Below are 24,073 nucleotides of genomic sequence, written 5' to 3'. Positions count from 1 at the left end.
AAAAAAAAACTTTGGGTGTGTGTAGTGGGCTGTGGGCCCCATCATCCAATGTCCTCCCGGGGGTGGGCGGGGGGGCCCCAGTCTTACTGGCTGTGCTGAAGCACTAAACAAACAAGTGGCTCCAGCCTGTCCTTGGTCAAGTGCCGGCCCGGTGGGGGTGTGCATGGGAGGGAGCGGGAGCAGATACCACAGCAGAGCGGGGTGACAAAGCCCAAGTTGGGAGAATGAAGTATGGGGTCAGAAGAGCCGCTTATCCCCGTTTACAAGAGGGAATCCTTAGAGGCTCAGAAATAGCTCAGGCCAGAGTGACGAAGGGTGGTAGCCTGGCGGATGTCTCTGATGAGAAGAGGGAACGGAGCTTTTAAAGGACCGTGATGAAATGAAAACACTGGTAAGATAAATGCAAGGTCACTAGATGTGCATTCCTCTGCTGATTTACCAAAATAACTTTTAGAAATCAATCGCAAAAATGTCAACATGTCTCACAAAATAAGATCTGTCATTTGCATCTGTCATCTGAATGAACTAACTGCTCTTTGTAAGTATTATAAAGTAAATGATAATTTTGATTTATAATGTTGGCAACTCTTTTGATATCCCTTTTTTCTTTCTGATATCACCAATTTTGAAAGTGTTCAAATTGTTTTGTATTTGCCAAAGCTTCTATTGTTGAAGTGCCAGCCAGTGCAGGCAGATTGATTGATGGATGTTAGAGTTTTATTCTCGTGGTGTCCTTTCTTTTAAAGTTAATTGTGGATGTAAAGTTGTTTCGCCCCAAGGGGGCAGTATTGTCACCCGAAAGAGTTGTGGGGCTTTTGCTCTGTAAGAGGAGAGCCTAGGCTCTAGTCATTGATCTAGGTTTGGCTTGTTTTTAAAACAAGGCATTTAATCTTTTAACAACCAACGTAGTTTTAAAGACTAAGCAGTCTTCCATTTGAATACCATGGAGCTCTAATAAAGATCTAAACTTCTGGAATGCTCCATAATGTTTTAGTAGGAATAGCTGAAAGTCACCTGGTTACAGTTTTCTCTCGTACTGCTGTGAGCATGTTGCCAGATGGTGAGCCCCCTGCCAGAATCCTACCCTGCCTCTCCACCTCCTTACCTCGTACTCTCTCTGTAGGATGCTATCCAACAGGATAAATCATCTGCCATACTAATCATAGCCATTCCTACAAGACTTTCTGGAATCCTGCAACTTGAATTTTACCAGAGGCTTCTATTTTTGTGTTTGACTGTGGTATGGGTTGTGCATTCAGGGATTAACTTTTCAAACTGGAATAAAGGGAGGTTGATGATTTTCATTCGTTCACTTTTAAGGCTGGCTTCTGTTTACAAGTAGATTTAAACTTGTACTCTAAAGCCATATTACAAATGTTAAGCATAACAAGCACTGTTCTGAAAATGGATACATTTAGATTTATTGCTTGCACTTTCTTACATTATCCTTGCAAATATTTTTGTTTTAGTTGTACTTTTTATTAGACCTCAAACTTCCATACCCTTTGGTGATGAAAGCTTTGTTTTTGTATTTCAACCAAAAAGCTAATCCTTTCCCACACTAATGGGAAGTGGGCCTAATCAAGAGCAAGAATCAGCTTTGCATAAAAACAAGGCAAGAAAGGAGAGGCTCAGGGGAGAAACTCCTGAATCAGCCATGTACTGCAGTTAACCAGCTGAAGCACATGCTAAAGGCACCGTAGTCAAACACTCCAGCCGCCACTATCCCCAACAAGACTGTTTCGTATGCCTTCTGAAGCAGAGGGAAGACTCTTAAGTAGTGTGATGTCTGGTTAAGATGGCAGAATGCAGTTGACTGTGCAGATTTTGATAGCGCTACATCTGCTTCACATGTGCCCGCCACAGCCCAGTCCGCTACTCTGTCATTTCAAAGCCTTGTCCCAGAACTAAACTTAAGCTTGGATGGTTAACAAGAGCCAAGCTCCGACCTGAAATAACAAGGATCTACTTTCAATGAAGGATAGGATAGGAATTTAAGGGTTATGCGCCACCGTAGAATTGGAGTGTTTTATTTTGTTCATTCTGACTTTGTGTAAAACGTGTATCATGATCACATTCTGAATGATGGCTGGTAAAAGATGGGAGTTTACCGCATGCTACACTAGCTTGTCAGAAGCTAAGCCCAGGATGGAATGTGAGAGGGGACATGAGGCGGAACGTGATTGTGCAAGACGTTGTGGTGTAGTGCTGTAAATCAGATTTACAGCACTACCGCCACGCACTACTCATGACGGGGTACCGGGTACTGTTTTTAGGAGGATCTCTTATACTAAATGTTATGTTATGTAAATTATGTAATGTTATGTATCGAAGTGCAATTAGGGCCTTGTTAGGAAGCGTCCTGCGCACATGAGTTATGCTACCTCCCCAGGCCACTGGGGACTCTGCATGAGTGTACACACACACACACACACACACACACACACACACACACACACACACACACACACACACACACACACACACACACACACACACACACACACACACACACACACACACACACACACACACACACACACACACGAGAGAGATTACAAGGCCTTTCAGATGGGCTTTCAATCTGGGGGTTGACCTCAGCAGGTTCAACCCGGACATCAAAGGGACGAGAACCGTCGGCCAGCCCAAGCTGGGATTAATGCGGTGGCTAGAGGCTAGCATTGGCAAACAGCGAGTGAATGTTAGTCCACAGGTGTCCAAGCTCTCACCCCTGCACTCCCCAGTGAAGAGGGGCAGCTTCTCCTCCAGGTCTTCAAAGACTACGGCCCTAATGAGGGCCAGATGCCGGGCTAAGCCAACAAGTAGCCCCTGCACTGCAGTAGCGACTCACTTGTGCTTTCGGCTCAAGCCTGAATTCTTGCATGCATGCAAATAACAGCACCACGCCACGCCACTCCCTCCCCCCCCCTCCCCCCCAGCCCACGCCTCCCATGTCCCCGCTTGCACAACAAACCCTAAATGCCTCCTTCTTCACATCCTGACTACAATCTTAAAGCCGCGCTGATGTTTTCAGAACAACAGTTAACCTCCTTCCCCCCATTAACCATAGAGCAAGTCTTTTTTTATTGGGGAAAAGTAACCCTGCTGAATATTTAACACAGTGGGTTCCAGTGCTTTTATTGCCCTGGAGAGCTTTGGTAATCAGGCTCTTGACTGGCGACACACACAATTTAAGCCTGTACTTCCAGTGTGCGTTGGCAGTGGAAAATGTGAATCCGTTGCTGCGTCTTGTTGACCGCAGTCTGTGCTGTCGTCTTTCATTGTCTTTATTTGTGCGAGGGGAAAGGTTTAAAGTCGTTGCATCATCATGAACTCCATGAAACTACCGTTTTCATTTGTTTTTGTGTCTTGAGTCATGCCATTCACGAATCAAGCTGCCCTTTTGACAGTAGTGTGGATCAGATGTAGACCAATGTAGATCAAGAGTCATGCACCTGTAGGTCTCGTCTCTCTGTAGGCAGGAGCTACATGGCACGTATGATATATAGATCCTGAGAAGGAACCAAACGAGTTGTTCTGGTTTATGTGTCGGCTCACAACAGTAACATATTTCAATCCTTGCGAGCCTTTGAAACGGACGGGCCTGTTCTCTGTCCCTTGTCGGTTTTTTTTTCTCCTTACGCATACTGCCACTGGGTGAGTTATCAGCTCTTTTGATGTTCTTTTCAAATGGTTTATGATCAAAAAGGGTAGATTTATGCAGCAGTGTATTCTAGAGAAAGGTCAACAATGCGGACTGGTGTTGCTATGTTGAAGCTATCAGTAGCTAATGCTCTTCATGGCCCTTTTTTAATTTTAGTCTAGTCCACATTAGTTGTTTTGCAGTTTTTCTTTGTTTGCCGTATAATCCGATCCAGTGCTCATATGGATTAATGATTTCATCTTCTACGGTAATGTAAAGCTACCCCTAGCTCTTGTTTTGTAGACTATGACTTGAAGGTCACTTGAGATTAAAGATTGACCGTGGGATCCGCACCGAGTCGGCCGTGCACTCTACCTGGGGACCCTGGGGGAGGTGCCGGTGCAGAGGCCTAAAGCACAGTTCCCTCTTATAGTACACAGATCGTTTGGCTGTCATCTGAGGAAGTCAGCTAATCTTAGCTTCGTAACCCATCCCGCTCTCTTATGTTCAGGATGGCTGGCACACAGGCCAGTTGCCGGGAGCATGTGGATTAACTCGCTCGTGCTACCTGCGTCCTGATAGACGAAGAGCTAGAATGAGAGTTACAGGTAAGCACATCAGGCACGTTGACCTCCTGCCAGCTTCTGATGTGTCTTTAATGCGTGTAGACCAGGGTAGTATGTTGGCTAAGTTGCTTTCGGTCAGCCTTTTGAGTGAGATGACAGTGACAACAATATTAGAATAATGGGTTGGTGATTTTACATTGAAACAATGTTGATTTTATTCTTTGTACTGCTGGTTAAAGGAATAATCCTTGATGCCTTGGAATTTGCATATTTTGTGCAAATGAAAATGAGAGAGGACGATCCGAGGCATGTTTGTTCTATGAACGGCTCATATAATATTATAAATATACTTCCACACAGTTTGACTTGGCCTATTTGGAGGTAAGAATGCCTGAGCCAGCTCCCTAATGAGTGGCACTGGTCTCTCTACCCTGCCTATCCAGGCTATAATGGGCCTGGAGTGGGGGGATGGACAGGCAAGATTTAACTGCGTCCTCACATCATGGCGCCACTTCCTATTTTGGACCGTGCAGCAGCCAAACAAGTCTGCTTAGCATTGAACCTTCTGCTGTTCTTCATGCTCGTACTGTGTGACGAGTGTCCTGCGTCCCCCCCTCCTGCCACGCAGATGTCCTCTCGACTCGTGGTAAATGTTTGCTCGCATGGATCAGCTGCCGGAAACAATGCATCTCAGCTGTTTGACAAAGTTGTCTCTCTGCACACGATGTTTCTTTTGAAATGGCCTCTGGAGATGATTCTTGTCCGGGCATACAGCCTAGAAGTGAGTTGTCAACGTTATCTCCGTCCTTATTATGATTTGGAGGCCTTGTTTTGCTGTATTAGGGAAGCATCGACCTCCGCTCCTGCATCACCGTGGTCATTTATAGTTGACCCTCCATGTGGCCCACATGTCTGACTTTTTTTCTGCAGTCTTGGCGTCTTTCTTTTAGAAGAGAAAAGCTCTTTGTGCTCCTCATAATGTATCCATTGATGAGGGCTAAGCAAGGCTACACAAGACCTCCTATTCTCATGAATGTCCGATGCCAGAACACCTGCGAAACGGCAGGGGTCAGCTCCTAAAGTGGGCTTCACCTTAAAGAAAAGGACCTTGTTCTGGGGAACGAACACAAGACGGAGACCTTTCATATGTAGCGCAGTCTGACAAAATGGGTTCCCGAACATATTTTGAGTGGTAGACAAAGTCAAATATCAGAAATTGATTCAAATAAATGGGTTTTATAAATCATGTTTTCCAATGGCTTGACATGTGTTTTGGAAGTTTGCTAATTTCGACTAACCCTCATACATTTGAGTGTATGCTTAAAAGTAACCGCGTTTTTTTGTCTCTGTTGACAGGTTGCATGGTAAGCTGGACTTGATGCATGGCAGTTGCATGACCCCAATAAGTCTTTGTTGTGGGACAAACAGAACACAGCTGCAGCTATGGCACAGACCATGCACGTGAATGGCAATGGCCCAGGTAACCAACCCCTTTTCTTATCCATTTTGTGGTATTGTGAAATACCCAGATCTATATTTATATGTTGTTATTGTCTTATCATGCATGTACAGCATCAGCATCAGTATCCATGTATGTATGCACACACGTATGCATGTTCACCTGCCTTGCACTGACCCTGTCATGTTGGAACGTGTGAAATAGTTGTCTGTCCTGAAGACCATCTAGGATAGGGGATACAAAGGAGCTAATGTGGACGATGTGTCCAGGGACATGCCTTTTATTAGACATGAATATTTGGCAAGTCATCCTTTGCACGATAGTTGCCTCATGTCTCATGGACTGAATGCTCCCTCAGTATAATTGTAATAAATTACATGGAGAAATGGTTGCATCTGTGTTTGATTTATAAAGCACAGGGAACGATATCTGAAGTTGAAACCTTTTTCAGCATACAATTTGTCCACTCTGGGCCTTTTTGAAATGGACAGTGGAGTCCCGATGAAGTTTAGTAATGGAACACACAGCAGGCCGCGTCAGACCCCACTCTGTGTCACAGGCCATTTGGTGCAATGCTTATCCAAACAGACGCCGAGGCAATGTAGCATTTTAGAGCCAGGCAAGATGTTGAACCGTCGTTTCTTTGTTGTCTTTCTCCTGTGGTTTTCTGTCAAACACTGTGCAGTGCGCCCCTGTCTATGCCCTGGTGTTAAGGGAAGATTTCCACACTTTAGTGTGAACTAAACTCTTGTCAGTCCGAGGGGACCACAGAACACGCACCTGCAGTCGTCTCACATTCCTGTCAGGCAAACATTAGAGAGAGAGCTGTGTTTTTTTGTTTTTTTTCATCCAAATCCTGCATGGTATGCAGTCGACTGGGTGATTTTAGCATTCATACGGTCTTGTTTGCGTCTGCCAGCAATAACACTGTGGGGTGATACATTTCGTTCACCCCTCTGAATTCTTGGAAGATGCCAACAAGGATGATCGAAGCGTAGATTATTTTGTGATCTAACGTGACTTGAATTTGCCTTGAATATGTTGCATACTATAACTAAATAGATCTTTAGTATTTTTTGTACAATGGCAACAGTCCCCTTTTGTTTAACAGCTTAAACACAATCAATTTCACATTGCAGTACATTCGCTCTTCTCGCACAATAATTAAAAGCGGCTTTTATTTATTAGTGTATAAAAAAAAATGCTTACTCTTGACAAGACACTTCTCACTGCTGGCCAGAAAGGCTTTCTTTCAGACCTAGCTGGTACCACTGTGCCCTGAGCACCCTATTAAGACCAAAGAGGGTTCACTCCATAGACTGGAATCAAAACCAAGGGATATTGTTGTCTCTGCAGACTCCCTGACACCAATGAAACCCTAGTAGTGGTGGGGTTTGTGTTTATACAAGAGTGTATCAAAAAGGATGGAGAACAGTGTCTATTTATAAATGTTTTGATTGTATTACTTCAGGCGCTGGTCTCCCCCATTGGACTTGATTCATAACAATTCATTAATAAATAATCATTGCATGCTTGGATGAAGATTTAGGTTGGTAAACCTGACTCATTTAGCCTCTGCTTGTACACCTTGTTCAATCTTAAAACAACTTAAATCGTTTGAAAGGTTGAGTTTTGTTAAAAAAAAAAAAAACGTAACCCCACACACCAGCGTTGGGACTAGGGCTGAAACATACAAATGGCCTTAAATGATCTGCTTGGTTTCCCTGAAAGGACGTGTTAGTCAGTCAGTGTGTTCATGCGTCAAAGTAAACATGCTCCTCTTTGTACCCTGCACTCTGCACTGGGACAGTTATTTACATCTCCTACATCAATCATTTGTTATTCTAATGCTCTCCCTGATTTTCCTAATCACACTGTACACTGCTGTCTCATGTTGTTTACTGTTCTGGCCTTTTAATACAGTGGAATATAAATGGGTAAGATTGCTGTTTTGTGTTTGCTTGCTAGTGCAAACATGCACATTATTCCTGTTAACTTTCTTTCATCAAAAATGTTTTGGGTGGAAACATTTATGAAGGCATATCCTTCCCAGTGGGAGCTTGTGTGTCATGGTGTAGAGATGTTGAATTTGGCACGAGCCTCTGGAAATGACCTGGTCAGTTTGCTAGGGAAGTTGAAGTATATTGTTGTTTCTTGGGCAGCCTTATCACTTTTCCACCTTCCGGTGTTTTCTATGAAACCATTTAAATATAATGAAAAGAGACCAGGAATGTGCAAGCCTACTTTTCTCATTGTTTTGCATTTTCTTCCTGCGTTTTGAGAAGTGAAAAGCTTGTCTGTCCATAGTTTTTCAGTGTGAATAATGGATCAGATGTTCAGCTACTTAGCCAACCCACATCCAACCCATGCATGGTTAAATACCACATTAGAGAAGTCCTCTGTTATGAGCTTATGCAAGATAGTTTTGCTTCTTACCTCAGAAAAACTGTAGAGATGCCAAACTACAAGTTGAACTTGAACTACTTTGGTTCAGCTTTAATACGTTGGTGTTGTTTAATATCTGGTGCTTCAAAGCAAGCTAGAGGTATTGGATTAGTTATTTTGAACCCTGTTTATTGTTCTGCACAGCTCTCCATTTGCAAATAGAGAACCTGGATCATATTTACTCTGTTCTGTATTCAACGCCAGCAATGGATCATATAAAGACCAGAGACGGCCCCAAATTGAAACTTTTAGAGTCATTTTAAAGTCATGCCCACGTTTCCTTTTGTTCAGATGATTCCAGGCCTTACATGGCCATCTGCGTGTTATTTTCAGTAGGAGCACAGGAAATGTTCCTACAATTCAAGCAACATTATAAATTTTAATACATAATTAACATAATTGGGTACACCCTCTGTCTATTTTAGTACACTCAGCATTCATGACTCTAATGCATTAATTGTTTAGCTGGAACCAAAACAAGGGCAGGATTGGAAGTCTGTGTGCTAAATTTGGAATAAGTATTTTCAGTTGTTGGCTTGACACTGACGTAATGTTTCGCTCTGCCATTTTACATTCCACAGTCAGACAATTCCCTCCTCACTCGTGGAACAATAAAGACAGTTTTAAAGGTTTTTGTTAAGTTTTCCCAATTAAATGACCTCAACCCTCTTGTCTTTAACAGCTCCCAAACACTAATGCACAGTGCAGCTTGCGTGTAAACGGCACCGTCCTACTTTTGGGTCCAGGACGGTGGTAGGCTTGTTTGATTACCCCCGCTTTTGTGTGCTGTGGAGATAAACATTATCGCCGTGTTAACAACCCAACCAAGGAGTCCATTGAAACACGACTCCCAGACATTGTGTTGCCTTGCAGCGCGCTACAAGTATTGTGTCATCTCTGTCAAATCGACAATGTAACAGCTGTCGATCGTTGGAACGGTTCCAGGTCTCCTGACTGTCACTGTTGGCTCCATGTCCCGCGGGTGTGACCCCTTGCGTTGACACACTGTGATGAGGTCACTGTTCAGCTGTTAAGGGTCTTCGTGGCCCCGGTACCAAAGCGCTGCCTGTCACTGTTTTAATCACATGGTGGCCGTAGTGTTCTCGCCAACTTGTTCCTGGGGAGCCCTCCAGCCTGAATAGCATAGCACCTGGGCTCGGACGGAATAGGAATACAGACAATGTTTTACCTAAAGGGATTATTACTCCTGCGCTTGATTACTTGTAGGAGATTGGACGACATGTTTTTGTTTGTTGAGCAGAGTTTGGTTTGAGTAACCCTTTTTTTAAATGTTATGTTGGTAAATAACTTGGTCTTATTTAATTTCTGATAATCCCTTAGCCCGGTGCATTTATTTTGGAAAGCAATGAATTTATTAAATCATCAAGGAAGGTTGACCTCTATCCCATGTTGAAGAATACCGTTATTGTCATCCACCTCATATTGAATAACAGGGCTTCTGTTTGGATTGGGAAGTGCCTGACCCAAAGGCTGCACGCAATTGGAGGAGGCACCCGGCCAATGGTTCGCCTGAGCCGTGCTTGGCTAACTTTACACCAATAGTGGAGTTTTTTTCCCCCTTATGGAGTGGGGATTGAGCGAGAGTGTGTGGACTGACTGAGGAGAGGGCAGTTCTCTCGCTCTCTCTAGCGCTTGCAGCCTGTTGCTATTATACCCGGTCTCCCAACACTGAACAGGGAGTGGGCGTAGGAAAGAAGGGGAACAAGAGTGAGATATTTCACCAGGGGTAAGTAAAGCTTTAACAACAAGGCAGCAGGGCTTTAGCAGCACGCTTAGCGGTGTAATTCCCTCTATTGTTTTGAAGTGAATGGAGGGGATTGACTGGAGCCATTGACAGAGCTCGGTGTTCTGGAAAGTAAAAGCAGGGTTCTTCATCCCAGCCGCATATTTGTTTTAGTTGGTCAGAGTTCCAGACATACCAAGAACAAGGAGCTCTGTATTTAGCAGGAACGGTGTGTGTGTGTGTGCACCATCCCCCCCAAGTTCTAGATAGTTGAATCGTTGTTTGATAAAAACATTTAAGGTGAAAGGTAGACTTGTAAGAAATAATTGTAGGCATTTAACTTGTTACAAGGGATTTGTAATTAAGGCAGCTTTGGTTTACAATTCATTACCTTGCTTGCTTATTTTACCTTGTACATTTTTTTGATTTACAACTTATCTTGTAAGTGTTTTTTTTTTTTTTTAACTCTTTAAAATAGTTTATTTACCTGTGCATATTGGTTTATTCATTTTTAATAATCTAAATTGTTGTTCTGGAATTTGGACTAGAAAATAACGATTTGGTTTGTTTTTACCGTCCAGTCTGACCTCGAGCTCCAGTTGTACCTTATCTATTGTCAGTAAACAAATAAGGGATATGCAGGCTTTCTGCCAGTTTGTCAAGAATACTTCATGATCTAATTGAGTTTGTACTCGTCTTTCAGATCTACTTTCAAAATATGTATAATTGAGTTGATCAATCTTCCTTCATTCTTTTTTTTTTTCTTTAAACATTTTTGGTTTACTATGATGTTTAGAGTCCTTAAATTACCTGGCTAGCTTTTTAAGTCCATTGCCAAAACAATGACGGCTCTTGCTTTTACAGCAGAGGCATTTCAAACAGCCGAGTCATGTTTGTACTCGCTGTGTGTGTGTGTGTGTGTGTGTGTGTGTGTGTGTGTGTGTGTGTGTGTGTGTGTGTGTGTGTGTGTGTGTGTGTGTGTGTGTGTGTGTGTGTGTGTGTGTGTGTGTGTGTGTGTGTGTGAACCCATAGCCCTCTGTACAAATGGCCCTTCAGTAGTTGTTGTTGACTAACTTTCTTTTTTACGTTGTGGTCTTCTCTGCAGAAAGAGGGCAGGGTTGCCCAAGCGCCGAGGAGGAGAAGGCTTCCGTCGCCCCCTACTATGTTGAAACCCCGTACGGTTATCAGCTGGACCTGGACTTCCTCAAGTATGTGGACGACATCGAGAGGGGAAACACCATCAAGAAGCTGAGCATTCACAGGAAACCCAAAGTGGCCAAGCCCACCGCCGTGCCCCGGGGCGGCTCCGTCGGGGGCAGCACTCACGCCGAATGGACCTCCACCGACTCCCTGTCCTCCTCCAACAGTGACGACAACAAGCAGTCCCCCGTGTTCTTCACCTCCAGGCTGCAGGTCGCCCCCCCACTGACCCCCACCCTGGGCAGACGGGCCGCCACCTACGAGCCGCCGCCGCCGTCGTATCCGCAACATTCTTGTTTGAGTGCCTCAGAGTCCAAGCCGCTGCTGCCCCCGCCTTCCCCGAGGGTGACCCCTCGCCACAATCCCCAGGTGGAGAAGACCCTGATGGAGACCCGCTGGCGACTGGAGCAGGAGCGCCTGCTCATGCAGCACCACGCCGAGCCCGCCATTCCCCGCCGCCGCCGCCTCGCCAGTTTCGGAGGCACGGGCTCAAACAGCTCCCTGTCGTCCTTCACCGGTTCGCTCGCCCAGAGTCAGATCTCCCCCGGTGGCCACCAGCCTCTCGCGCCGAACGGCCACCTCCACAACGGGGAGTACAACCCCTACTATCCGCCGTCGGTGGGGAGCTCTGTCCGCCACAGTCCCATGAGCTCGGGCATGACGACCCCAGTGACCAACGTCAGCCCCATGCACCTGCAGCACATCCGGGAGCAGATGGTGGTGGCCCTCAAGAAGCTCAAAGAGCTGGAGGAGCAGGTGAAGACCATCCCCATCTTGCAGGTCAAGATCGCGGTGCTGCAGGAGGAGAAAAGGCAACTGACGGCCCAGTCCAAGAGCCTGGCCCCGACGGGCTTCCGCAAGCGCTCCTACAGCGTGGGATGTGCCGAGCAGTTGGAGAGCCAGGGAAACCCCATGCAGAGGGACGCGGAGCTGCACATCACGGAGCCGGAGGCAAAGGAGCAGAGTCTACAGCAGCTCGAGGAGTTCAGACGCCTGGCCGCTGAGGTCCAGTCGCTGGAGAAGAAGACCCAGGACAACACCGGGGCCGACATTGGGAAACACCAGCTGGGCGCTACGCAGAACCGGACTCCCCAGCAATCAGTCGGACTCGCCATTGACGAGAATATGAACAACCTCAGCGTTACCCAAAGTAAACCGTTAAAACGCAGTTATCGGGATGTGGGCGTGGTGACAGAGCGGCGGGACACCCGCAGCGCCGGGGTGGGTGTGACGGAGGTCATGCTGGGCGTGACCAGTGAGGCGGAGAAAGAGCTGGAGCTCCAGCAGCAGACCATCGAGGCCCTCAAGGATCAGGTGTACCGCCTCGAGGTTCAGTTGAAGGAGACCACCCACCAGATGGAGATGAGCAAACTCAAGCTGGAGCTGCAGGCAGCGGGTGGACCGAGCAAGAAGAAGGCCGACAAAGGTTGCATGGCGAGGCCAGAGATGTACAGTGCCAGCGTGGAGGCAAAGGTGCAGACGCAGAGTCAGGGAGTGGGGAATCACCTGGAGACCGCCAACGCGACGACCTCCAAGAGTCTGCACACGCAAACGGTGGGGGTTTCGTGCACGCCCAGTGTGCAGAGCGTCGCCACGGGGCCCGAGGGGCCCATGGAGAGGTGGCTGGTGCGCGAGAGGGTGGAGGTGAAGGACCAGTGCGTCGGGAGACTGGTGGACTCGCACGACCAGAGCGTGGGTGTCGAGGTGGAGGTCTGCGAGGCAGGAGTCAACACCGAGGCGTCGACGGATCACTTGGTCGCGAGTAAAACGTTGACTGAGTCGACGAAGGAGTCCAGATCAATCGGCTGTGGAGATTGCTCTGTAGACGTGAACGTGAGTCCCATCAAAACGCTGGTGACTCAAGGAACCAACCCTGACTTTGTGAGCACATTGGACCACGGCGTCATGGTCGTTCCCGAATCCACGTCTCGACAAACCAGTACCGACATGCAAGTGTCTAGCAAAGCCACCAACACAAAAACATCCGTCATGGCTGATTCTTTTACAAACACAACGCTGATGACCTGCGACAAACGTACCAGCACGCTGATCACCGAGACGAGGACGGTCGGCGCGGGCGAGGGTCTCGTGCGAGACCTCCAGACGGCCGCAAAGATGCGGTCGGTCGCTGTGGGAACCTCCACGGAGGCGGACACACTGGGCCAGTCGTCCTCGGTCCGAACCAAAGACTGCGGAGTGGGGACGGCGAGCATTCACCACAACTTCCTGGTCGGGTCGAAAACCCGGACTATAGCGTGTGGCCCCTCGCAGCCACCAGAACACGTGGAAGGCGGCGGTGGCAGCCATAAGGGGGCCGCCGAGGCCAAGGTTCAGGCAGTGTCACCGGAGGCCCCGTCCCAGGGGGGCGCCGGGCTGGACCACTACATCGAGAGGGTCCAGAAGCTGTTGCAGGAGCAGCAGATGCTGCTGGCGGAGAACTACAGCGAGCTGGCCGACGCCTTTGGCCAGCCCCAGACCCAGTTTGGGTCCATCAACAGCGAGCTGGTCAACACGCTGTCCTCCATCAACTCGGTCATGAAGTATGGGAGTGTTGAGGACATTCTTGCACTGCAGACGGACCCGGATGCCTCGCGCAAAGGTGGGGGGGGGGGGGGGGGGGGGGGGGTTCGGCACGAAAAACACACACACACACACACACACACACACACACACACACACACACACACACACACACACACACACACACACACACACACACACACACACACACACACACACACACACACACACACACACACAGAGAGAGCGCTGTCTGGGAGGTAGTGAAACTTTATCGCCCGAGGGAGATACATAAGATTGCGCAGGTAATAATTTTGATTTCATCATGTTTTCCTTTGGGCTATTGTGAAGTCCATATATTTCCTCCCAGCTCAGCAACACTCGCCATACAAACTGTGATTATTAATAAAAGGCTGAATCATATTTCATTCCCCAGGAGAAGCCTAGGACGGTTGGGTAAATATATTATAAAACATGTTGTTGCATTATAAAACAATTAGTGTATGCACTCAAATGAGATCATCTGAATGCATTAGGCTATATGGATGTCATTCATATGCGTTATTTTTATTTCCTTCAGCTGTTTTTGTGAGCAGGGTGGTTAAACAAAGACCCGCCGGGATTGCACAGGCCAAAGTTATCTCTGTCTCTAGGGCGCGGGTGGGAGAGGGGTGTTTTTGGATCAGGACCAACAACGACCTCATTTAGTTTCTGGGACCCGGTAGTGTTGTCACAGTGTGACCATGTGTTGTGTTGGGTCCGCTAAGCCTCCATAACGTCTGGCTGCTGATTCACGGCCGTGCAGCGGTTGCGTAACATGGCAGCGTGCTTAGTGACACATGAATCTGACACGGTGAAGCCGCCATTGTCCTGTCCTCGGGTACAAGGTTATTTATAGTCGGACCTGTTGTTGTCCTGTGTTGAATTTAAGACATGATTAATTACGCAGAAGGAACTGTCCCAGTTTGTTTTTCATTAGTGCGATTGATAATTGTAGCTGATGGAAAAACAAAATGGTTACAAAGTAATTATCCACTTTAAAAACGTCCCCAAGAAGAGCTTTATTAAAGAGCTTTATTTATTAAAATTGGTACATTTGTGTTATTAGTTCAACACTTGCTTGTTTACAGCTCAACAAAGATTTAATCACTCAATGTATGAATAAAATATGTCAGCAGTTCCTTCCGACATTACATAAACACTACAGTGTTTGTGTTTGCTCAGAAATGCAACATGTTGGGACATGCCAAGTATGTTTGGTAGATATGTCCCACAGTAGGCTTCACTCGTGTCCTGTCCCTGTGTTTGTGTGTGTTCATTTGTTGTATATTATGTATGACTTGACCTTCACTCCCTTGTTACTAGTTGGTTCGAGAACAGAACTAGAACGTTAAAGAGCTGTCTTAATGTGTTCTGTAGGAATGCGTATGCTTAACCACACAATCCAGAGTGGATTCTCCCTGCATATTTCCCTAGCCCATGATTGGCATGTTTTTACTTCCTATAGTGCTGGTCCGCACACATTTCTCTCAGACATGTTGCTATCATACAAATTGAGTCTGATTTTTCTTTTTTTAAACATACAAATACCCATGCAAAAGTATTACAGAAGATGTTCATCTTATATGGTTTTCAAATATATATTTTTTAACAAATCTTACATTTTCTATGCTTTCATACATAACCATTGAACATCACACAAATATGAATTGGGGTAAACAGAAAAACACACTTATAATTTTTATGAAAAACATATATGATATTCTGACCTGATCGGCTGAATGGATGACTGTGACGTCTGAACAATCAAAATTCTCAAAACTTTCTAAACCTTGCACCCATCCTAATGCATATACGTTATCTTTGTCTCTCTCTCTATCTCTATCTGTGTGTGTGTGTGTTTGCCCTAGAAGTCAGTGTGCAGGAGGTCTCCCAGCCGCAGCCCCGGGTCAAAGACCTCTCTCCGGCCGACCTGACCGCAGTGTCCCTGGCGGCAGCAGATAAGCCCGGCAGCCAGCGCACCCAGCCCAGTCCGTCCGAGCTCAAGAGCCGCATGGACCAACAGATGTCCTCAGCGCTTCACGGTACTACTTAGCGTCTAACACCCCCCCCACACCCTTGGTGTGTGTGTGTGTGTGTGTGTGTGTGTGTGTGTGTGTGTGTGTGTGTGTGTGTGTGTGTGTGTGTGTGTGTGTGTGTGTGTGTGTGTGTGTGTGTGTGTGTGTGTGTGTGTGTGTGTGTGTGTGTCTCACACCCCCCCAGCAGAGGAGACCCCCAGGCTGCTCTCCACACCCACACCTGTCAAAACACAGGAAGCACGCCGATTGGACACTTTAGTACTTGCTATACTGATGAACACGACACATTACGTGTGTATATGCATTGTGTGCATCTAGCTGCTAGTGTGTGTGTGTGTCACACACAGCACAGACCCCCAGGCTCCTCTTCACACCCACACCTGTCAAAACACAGGAAGCGTGCTGATTGGACGATTTGGTACTTGCTATACTGATACATACCGGTACATGCCACATTACCTGTGTATATGTATTGTGTACATCTAGTCAATGACAACACCCCCCCCCCCCCCCCCCCCCTTGTGCGCTCCTGGCAAGGAGAGAGTGAGGCCCCTCGGTCGGGGCAAGTCTTGGCAGATGTGTGCTGAGTGTTCTGGCTCAGCGCTGGTATTTTGGTCTGTGGAGGCCTGTACTTAACATGGCTGGGATACTTTAGGCTTTGGAACCGGTTCCCATGCCACGCAGCTGGGACTGAAGAACCTGGACAAAGACACTACACTTTGCAAATCTCTCTCTCGCTCTGCTGCTGTAGTTGTTGTTGTTGGCCATGTCGGGGAACTTGGGTTCTGATGTAGCATAATTTAAAGGGGAGTTGCCAGCCAAGGCTGCCTTGGGAAGTGGTGGGCTCTGTCCCTGTTGAGAAGAAAGTAACGCTTGTCCTTTTTTAATAGGTGCTGGCTGGATGTTTTCCCAGCCTGGTACCACTTTCAGTCATTCCCAGCAAACAATGGCGGGGCTAACTTGAAACATTGTTGACATCCAGGCCAAAGTATACAAGAAGACGCAGAGTTGTGCTGATTCCTCAATTCAAGTGCTTGTTTGGAAAGGAATGTTTTTTATCAAACACTGGAACATGAAACATGAAAAGCCTGGTTTTGATTATGCGGGTCAGTTTTTGGAGGATTCGTGTCCATGTGAATTTGGAAACATAATTGGAGGATATGGAGTTGAAGACTAAGCGTTTGTTTTCTGTGTTGCTCCTTCAGGGGAGCCATGTCATCAGAGCACCCTGAAATCCATCATGAAAAAGAAAGATGGCCGTCCAGGCTCCAATGGAACCAAGAAGAACCTGCAGTTTGTTGGAGTGAATGGAGGGTGAGTGGGTGCATTCTGTAGCAGTGATTCATCTCTTAACGGTATGTTTTTGAGATTCATCCTGGCCATATTGTGTTATAGGGAACCCTTGACCTATTGCGACTAGACCTCTCACGCTTGTCTTGTTTTTGTCTCCCCCTGCTGGCACAGGTATGAATCTACATCAAGCGACGACTCCAGCTCAGAGGACAGCAGCTCCTCAGGGTCAGAGGAAGAGGAAGAGGAGGAGAAGGAGGAGCAGGAGGTCAACGGTGCAAAGGAGGAACGCGGGAAAGTAGAGGGAGAGACAACCGGGGAGGAGTATCATAACGAGGGAGCCGTGGATGTGGAGATGAAGTCGGAGGAGGAAGGACAAGAGAAGAGTGAGACAAGAGAGAGGTCAGTAGAGGTGACCTTAAAGCAACCAGCACCGTTCAATGGACAGATTTTTTTTCTTTTGCCTTTTTTTCATTACACACATTTTGGGCTGACTTGTACTACGGACGGACACTGAGCCTTCTAAGATTCGCACACGTACATGCACACGCACAAACGCGCTTAAATTGTAAATGTACTTCGGTAGGGAGCATTACATAATGGAAACAAACTCAAGAAGGGTATTCAAACTAAACTGTCTAGCCTTTGCATTCCAAATGTGTCTCTTCATTAGTGTTGTGTGTTTTATATCCCAAGCATTGACGTGTTGACCCTTCCAGCAGGAGTGAGCTAAGTGAGAAGATGGTGGCTGCATGTCACGTCCTGAAGGCTCACCTCAGCGACCCCAAGGCTGTGAGCAATAAAGACCTGGTGAGTAGTGTCTCCTCACCCCTGGGCGGGCCTGTCCATGTAATGTTAAATAGCCTTCATATTGTCTTCGGTATTGCTTTTTAAGAGGTGGAATTGAGTATAGTTGTCAGAAAATAAATAATTGACCACTGGAAATGGAAGTAATTTTTCTATTTCTTTTAGTACCCCGTGCACATGCCTGTGACATATTCAGATCTATAGGTGTCTGTTTATATATCTGTTTGGCCTGGAGTCAAATTAAACTGCAGAGGAAATAATTTTCAAGTGACAAGTTGATTAATTACTATTAACTATGCACTGGATTTTATTCAGCAGTGCGTTTCCAAAATTGCCCCATGTCTGAATCATGTCTTATTTGCTGGACAACTCTCTGCTGTCGGGTTGGCAGGACCTTCATCTAAACACAGCCTGTGTCTCGAAGCATAGAGGCCCAACATGGCCGACATGCTGGGCCTGAGTGTTCATCGCAGGGGGAATGGCGTGCCCTTTCTGCCCAGCCCTGCTGGGTTTTGGGAAGGGGAGGGTTGTGGAAAAGAATGTTGGCACAGCCACAAATATTAGGGAAGTGGGCAAGGCACTCTAGGCAACTAGCTTAGAGTGCCACGGGAGAGGTTTGCTTATCGCATTAACGTCATTTAATAAAAAATGAGGGGGATATGTGTTGAGATGCTTAATGCACTTCAAACCAAGCACACACTCACTGGCTGGTTTGTATGTTGGTCAAAAGTAACCTGTTGCAGTATTTCATGAACTGGAACGCCCCCTGCTGTCCTATTGTAAAAACTGCAAGTATTTTAACAGATCTGTGACACAGGGAATATGAAGTAAATGGTGGACATTCTGTACATGGAAATTCTTAAAACTCATCTTAAGGAACACGTATAACAAAGTATAATAATCAAAATGAGAAGGAACTTGAAAAAGAAACTTGCTTTTTGATGACCATTGATGATGTTAAAAAAAAAACTACTGTTGCGTCATGTGTGGACTGCAGATTAAATCCCCCTCTCTCTCTTCCCTCGCCCTTTCTCCACCCCCCCCCCCCCCCCCTCGCAGAGGGCGGGCCTGAACACGGTGCAGCACGAGTGGTTCCGCGTGTCCAGCCAGAAGTCGGCGCTGGCGGGCACGGTGGAGGACTACCTGGAGGGCTTCGCCGGCGTGTCGCCCGGCGTGCTGCGGCACGTGGTCAACATGGCCGACGGCAACGGCAACACGGCGCTGCACTACAGCGTCTCGCACTCCAACTTCCAGGTGGTGCGGAAGCTCCTGGACGCAGGTGAGAGGGGGACCGCTGACTGTTTGTTTTTCGTTTGGGCTTTGTTTGCCTTTTTATGGAGAGGGAAGAGAAGCGGGAAAGAAGGGTCGAAGAAGGATAGGAAGGACGCAGGGTTCAACGCCCGGTCGGTCCAGTAGGCCTGAATTGTACTTCGCAAAGTCAATTTTTACTGGCCCCTATACAAATAGTTAGCCATCTTCTTCTTCATCATCTAACAAGACAGCTGCCTACCCCCAGTCCCGCCGTCTCGATTTTGATTGGCCGACGGCACATTCAGGCATAATCCGACGTGTGCAAGGGGAGGGGCCAACAAACTTTATCGATGATGATTGGGAAAAAAGGATTTAAAAATATATAAATATATATATATTGCTTTTAGTCCTTCACTTGCCCGAACGGGCAAGCGGGCTGTCATAGTTACTTGCCCAACATGGTGATTTAGTTGTCTTATTGTTGCTTATTGATGATCCATGGGAATGACATGTAGCATAGGATAGCGGTCTCTGAATCAAACCTGGGTTGCCAGAGGCCGTGCTGCTTACATGGTTGCAGCATCAGTCACACCACCAACAAGCCAGCCCTTCAGCAACCATCACTGGTTCAGTACTGCTGTTACCGTCCAGTCCTTTAGCTGAAACCATTATCCTGAGTGACTTGCGCTATCATAAGGAGCCGCTAGATGTTGAGCATCTCGCTCAAGGATGTTTTTATTCGAAATCTTTCAGGCTTGTAGCCTGCTACGGAGCAGTATTAAACCGTTCTGAGCTTCAACCTCCTTCCCTGCCCATCCTCTTTTCACTGCTGCGGATCCTGGCTGGTCTCCTCTGTCCTTCATCGCTCACTCCCTGCTCTTCTCCACCCTCACAGTGCCTACTGAGCCAGGGCCCTCTCCCCCTCTCCCTCTCTCTCCAGGCTCAATAGAGTGTGATGAGGTCTCGGCCACTTGCTACACTATAGTCCCTTTGTACCCTCGGGTCTTTGTGTCCGTGTGCGTTGTGTGACAGTCCGAGACTCCCACATTCACCCCCTCCGTTCCATTGTCACTATTGTCCCTCCACACATCCACAGCCCCTCCACCCCCACCGTCCCGCCCCTTCCCATGTCCCCTTCCTACCCCTCCCTGGCAGGCCGGCAGACCTCCCCCATGCACGTTCCCTTCCCCATCACTCTCCAGACTCTAGAACCGGTCCCCTCCACCGTCTCTGCCAGGCCTCTGTCGTGTATGGGCGGCTTGTAGTAGTTCGGAGACGATGCCTCCTTTCTGGGGGTACACAAAAGCAGTGCCCCGCCCCCCCCCCCCCCCCCCCCCCCCCCAGCTTTCTCCGACACCAGAAAGGAGTTTGCACCAGGGAATAGATGCGAGTGATTGACACATCTGTGGAAGGGCAGGAGTCCTTGTAGGTTGTCGTGTTGTGGGATGGTGTGTCTGTCTGTGTGCATGTGTGTGACATGTCAAGCTATTCACAGTATGTGAAAGCTGACCAATCAGAAGGGGGGGGGGGGGGGGGACCACCCGAACGCAGCCACAGCAGCGTGCAGTATGTTGTTAGTGAGTGTATGTGAACCCACCGCCGTGTGTGTGTACTCAGGTGTGCTTTTGTCCTCCTGTGTGTGTCCAGACGTGTGCAACGTGAACCAGCAGAACAAGGCGGGCTACACGCCCATCATGCTGGCGGCGCTGGCGGCCGTGGAGTGTCCCGGGGACATGCGCATCGTGGAGGAGCTGTTCGGCCAGGGAGACGTCAACGCACGCGCCAGCCAGGTCAGTCCGGCCCAGAGGTGTGGCGACACACGGGGGGGGGGGGAGGAAGGTGGATCTGTGACAAACGGGGGATTGCCACCTCATGGCTGTATGTCTGATCTGTAGGAAATGCCCTTATTTTTTGTAATGTTTTTTTCTTTACCCTGCGTTAAACATTTTGAGGGAATTTTGGGTCTTTTTCAGGGATATTCAATCAAATGTTTCGAATGGTATTTTGCCTTGAAAATATACGGAAGTCAACTTTTTTTTTTTTTTTCATCCCGAGGGTATTTATAGTTGTTTTTTTAGGGCCCCAGTCCACCGTTAAAGAGGCATTCTTGAAGATCTCCAAAGATGTTCTTTTACTTCAGATGGAAGTGCCAGAATCTTTCTAGAGTGAGGCATCACTATGGTGATGGATCCTTTTGCAGTGTTATGAATCTTACTAACTGGGTGTCTGTGGTGGCATTCCACATTCAAAGGACAAGCAAAACGGTTAGTGACGTGTGTATGGCGGAGCTACCACAACAGACTCTGTTTAACACACTTGTTTGTCGTGGCACTCAGTTCTTTTTTTCCACCATAGATGGCGCCAAAGACACCAAACCTGAGATCATCGAGATTATCTCTTTATTTTCTAATCTTGATGAACAGCAAGATTCGTAGTTTGGAACCACTGCTCAGGGGTGTGAAGAGAATCTATGAATGACGTCTCTTAACAAATGTAATGATCATTGTGTGTGTGTGTGTGTGTGTGTGTGTGTGTGTGTGTGTGTGTGTGTGTGTGTGTGTGTGTGTGTGTGTGTGTGTGTGTGTGTGTGTGAACGATGGCGACAGCCAGCTCGTCGGGAGCAGTTAGGGTGAGGTGCCTTGCTCAGGGACACCTCGTCACTCAGCCGGGGATCGAACTAGCAACCTTGCAGTTACCGGCCAACCCACTCTTCAGCTACGGCCGCCCTAACGTGTGTGTGTGTGTGTGTCCGTGTGTCCAGGCGGGTCAGACGGGGCTGATGCTGGCGGTCAGCCACGGCCGGATGGACATGGTGCGGGCCCTTCTGGTGCAGGGGGCCGACGTCAACGTGCAGGACGACGAGGGCTCCACGGCCCTGATGTGTGCCAGCGAGCACGGCCACGTGGAGATCGTCAAGCTGCTGCTGGGCCAGCCCGGCTGCGACGCCACCCTCAGCGACAGCGTAAGGCTCTCGGGCGGAGGAGGAGGAGGAGGAGGAGGAGGAGGAGGGAGGGGGGCTTTCGCCTTATTCACACCGCGGCCGTCTTGAATCGTGAAAGACCCCCCGGGTCTACGGATTCTGGAAGCTGGCTGTAGCATTTTTGACGGATTGTTTTGATGACCGTACCGTCGCCTTCCTGACTTTGTGACCTACTTTTGGTCACAAAGAAGGACTCTTGTAGGAAAAGCCATTTTCGTAGTTGAGTTGAAACCCTGAGTGTGTTTGTGAAGTCAGCGCTACCTGCTGCTTGATTGCCTTTATTACAAACCATTTTTAAAGTTGTTTTCGATGAGAGAGACTGCTAAATGACTCAATAGTCAGAATACATTTGAGGCTACTGCTGTGCCGGGGCGGGCGGGCGGGCGGGGGGGGGGGGGGGGTTAATCAAAACCAAAACGTTTCCCAGAAGTCATACCATAAGTGCCTGACCTTCTGAAGTACTCAATCTAACCAACCCTGGTTTCTGTGGCTTACCGTCCCTCCCTTCAGGACGAGAGTAACGCCCTCTCCATAGCGCTGGAGGCCGGACACAAGGACATCGCCGTGCTGCTGTACGCACATGTCAACTTCTCCAAAGCGCAGTCCCCGGTACGTTCCACAAACACTCTCTGAACGACGTTCGCTCTGATCCCATCAGTTTGTTTTCATCGTTATTTTACCTTTGGTTCACTGTGTGTGTGTGTGTGTGTGTGTGTTTTAGGGTACGCCTCGCCTCGGCAGAAAGACATCGCCCAGTCCCACGAGAAGAAGCATGTTTGACTAGAGGTCCCGCCTCTTCCCACAAACCCTGTGCTGCTATTGGTTCTCATCCACAGACGTCTCATCCCCCAACCCGGATAAGATGTCTAAGCCCTAGACACCCACAAATCAAGCTTTTGTCTCTTTTTTTTTTTTCTCTCTAAATTGTTTAGATCGTTGCGTATACGCATATATGCCTCCGACATCTCCAAAGTGTCCTTTCTTTTTTTTTTTTATGTAAAAAACGAATGTAACCAGCTTATAGAGGGCTGCGGTCATATAGTCGTTCAGACAGACAATAGTACAGACCGACATTCAAGCCAATATTTAGTGCGAGTCGGCGGAGAGTTACGACGGCGATAACGTAAAGGAGCACACGTCGTAAATCGGCATCACCTTCGCAGTCATCGTAAATGTGAGCCGAGCTTTGACACGACAAAATGGCATTCAGTATATCCGACCACCGCGCCGTGCGCTCGTCCCCCTGTACGGCGGCGATCCCGTGTGTGCGCAGCGCTCTCGCATCAACATCCCGTATATATCCTGGGGGCCCCCCCAGTCGGCCCCTGAGTGCACCAAGCTTTCGTACACAGACGTGGAGGCCCTTTATTAGATGTAACTATCGGGAGAAATTATACTTTTATACAAATCCTTTGTATCTATTTAAAAAGAAATCACAGTATTTTTTTCGAGTATTTCCTATGATGTAACATGACATGAAGTTATATATTTATCAAGGTATATAGTTTTAATGCAGATATATGTATTATTCCATTGTGTATATACTTTGTTTATTAGAGATTCTAATTTTCTTTTTTTGTCTTTTGTTTTTTGTCCAGCCTTCTCTCCTTATATCGTCTAATGTATAGTGTACGCTGTTCACTTTGTTAGTGTTAAACCAGGTACTGATTTCCATCTTTATTTGAGAATTAAAGTGCCTGAGATTTTTCCATATAATAATAAACGTCAATTAAATGAAATCCAATTGGCTTTTGTTTCCTTCATGAATATCACTGCAATTAAATGTGTTTTGATTTGTGGGTGACTTGACTATCAACTCTTGTTGGTGTATCGTCGACTGGCCATCGAAACTGCATTTCTAACTATTTGCAGGCCGATTTCAGATTAACTAGCGCCCTCTTCTGTTAAGAACTGGTACTACAAAAAGAACATGCCTGCGAAAGGATTCCAGATACACGATGATAATGGATCTCCCTGAATTCATAAGCTTCATTAATGTATCAAAATGTCTTCAATCGTGCTAAAATTAGAAATGCATGTTAAATATATTTAATGGTATAAAATAGTGAATTAATTGCAGCATTCAAATC

At 47.3% G+C, this 24,073-nt stretch overlaps 1 protein-coding gene across 4 annotated transcripts; it reads left to right on the top strand.

Moving 5' to 3' along the window:
* Positions 1 to 374: 374 nt before the first annotated feature.
* kank1a (KN motif and ankyrin repeat domains 1a) lies at positions 375 to 23,712 on the top strand. 4 transcript variants are annotated; one of them, XM_084467785.1, is made up of 12 exons: positions 375 to 391; positions 5,566 to 5,689; positions 10,963 to 13,656; positions 15,488 to 15,661; positions 16,861 to 16,969; positions 17,120 to 17,347; positions 17,665 to 17,755; positions 18,812 to 19,031; positions 20,651 to 20,793; positions 21,765 to 21,965; positions 22,494 to 22,592; positions 22,705 to 23,712. In XM_084467785.1, the coding sequence occupies exons 2-12, from the start codon at positions 5,653 to 5,655 to the stop codon at positions 22,765 to 22,767; spliced, it is 4,059 nt and encodes a 1,352-aa protein (XP_084323911.1). In that variant the 5' UTR covers positions 375 to 391; positions 5,566 to 5,652; the 3' UTR covers positions 22,768 to 23,712. The 4 variants fall into 4 exon arrangements, with proteins under 4 accessions (XP_084323911.1, XP_084323910.1, XP_084323913.1 ...); XM_084467784.1 differs by lacking the exon at positions 375 to 391 and adding an exon at positions 4,129 to 4,251; XM_084467787.1 differs by lacking the exon at positions 375 to 391 and adding an exon at positions 4,130 to 4,251 and having other exon boundaries at positions 15,491 to 15,661.
* The last annotated feature ends 361 nt before the right edge of the window (positions 23,713 to 24,073 follow it).

The sequence above is a fragment of the Micromesistius poutassou genome, assembly GCF_964030765.1.
Source record: "Micromesistius poutassou genome assembly, chromosome: 5".
Lineage (NCBI taxonomy): Eukaryota > Metazoa > Chordata > Actinopteri > Gadiformes > Gadidae > Micromesistius > Micromesistius poutassou.
This window is presented reverse-complemented; position numbering and strand designations above follow the sequence as displayed.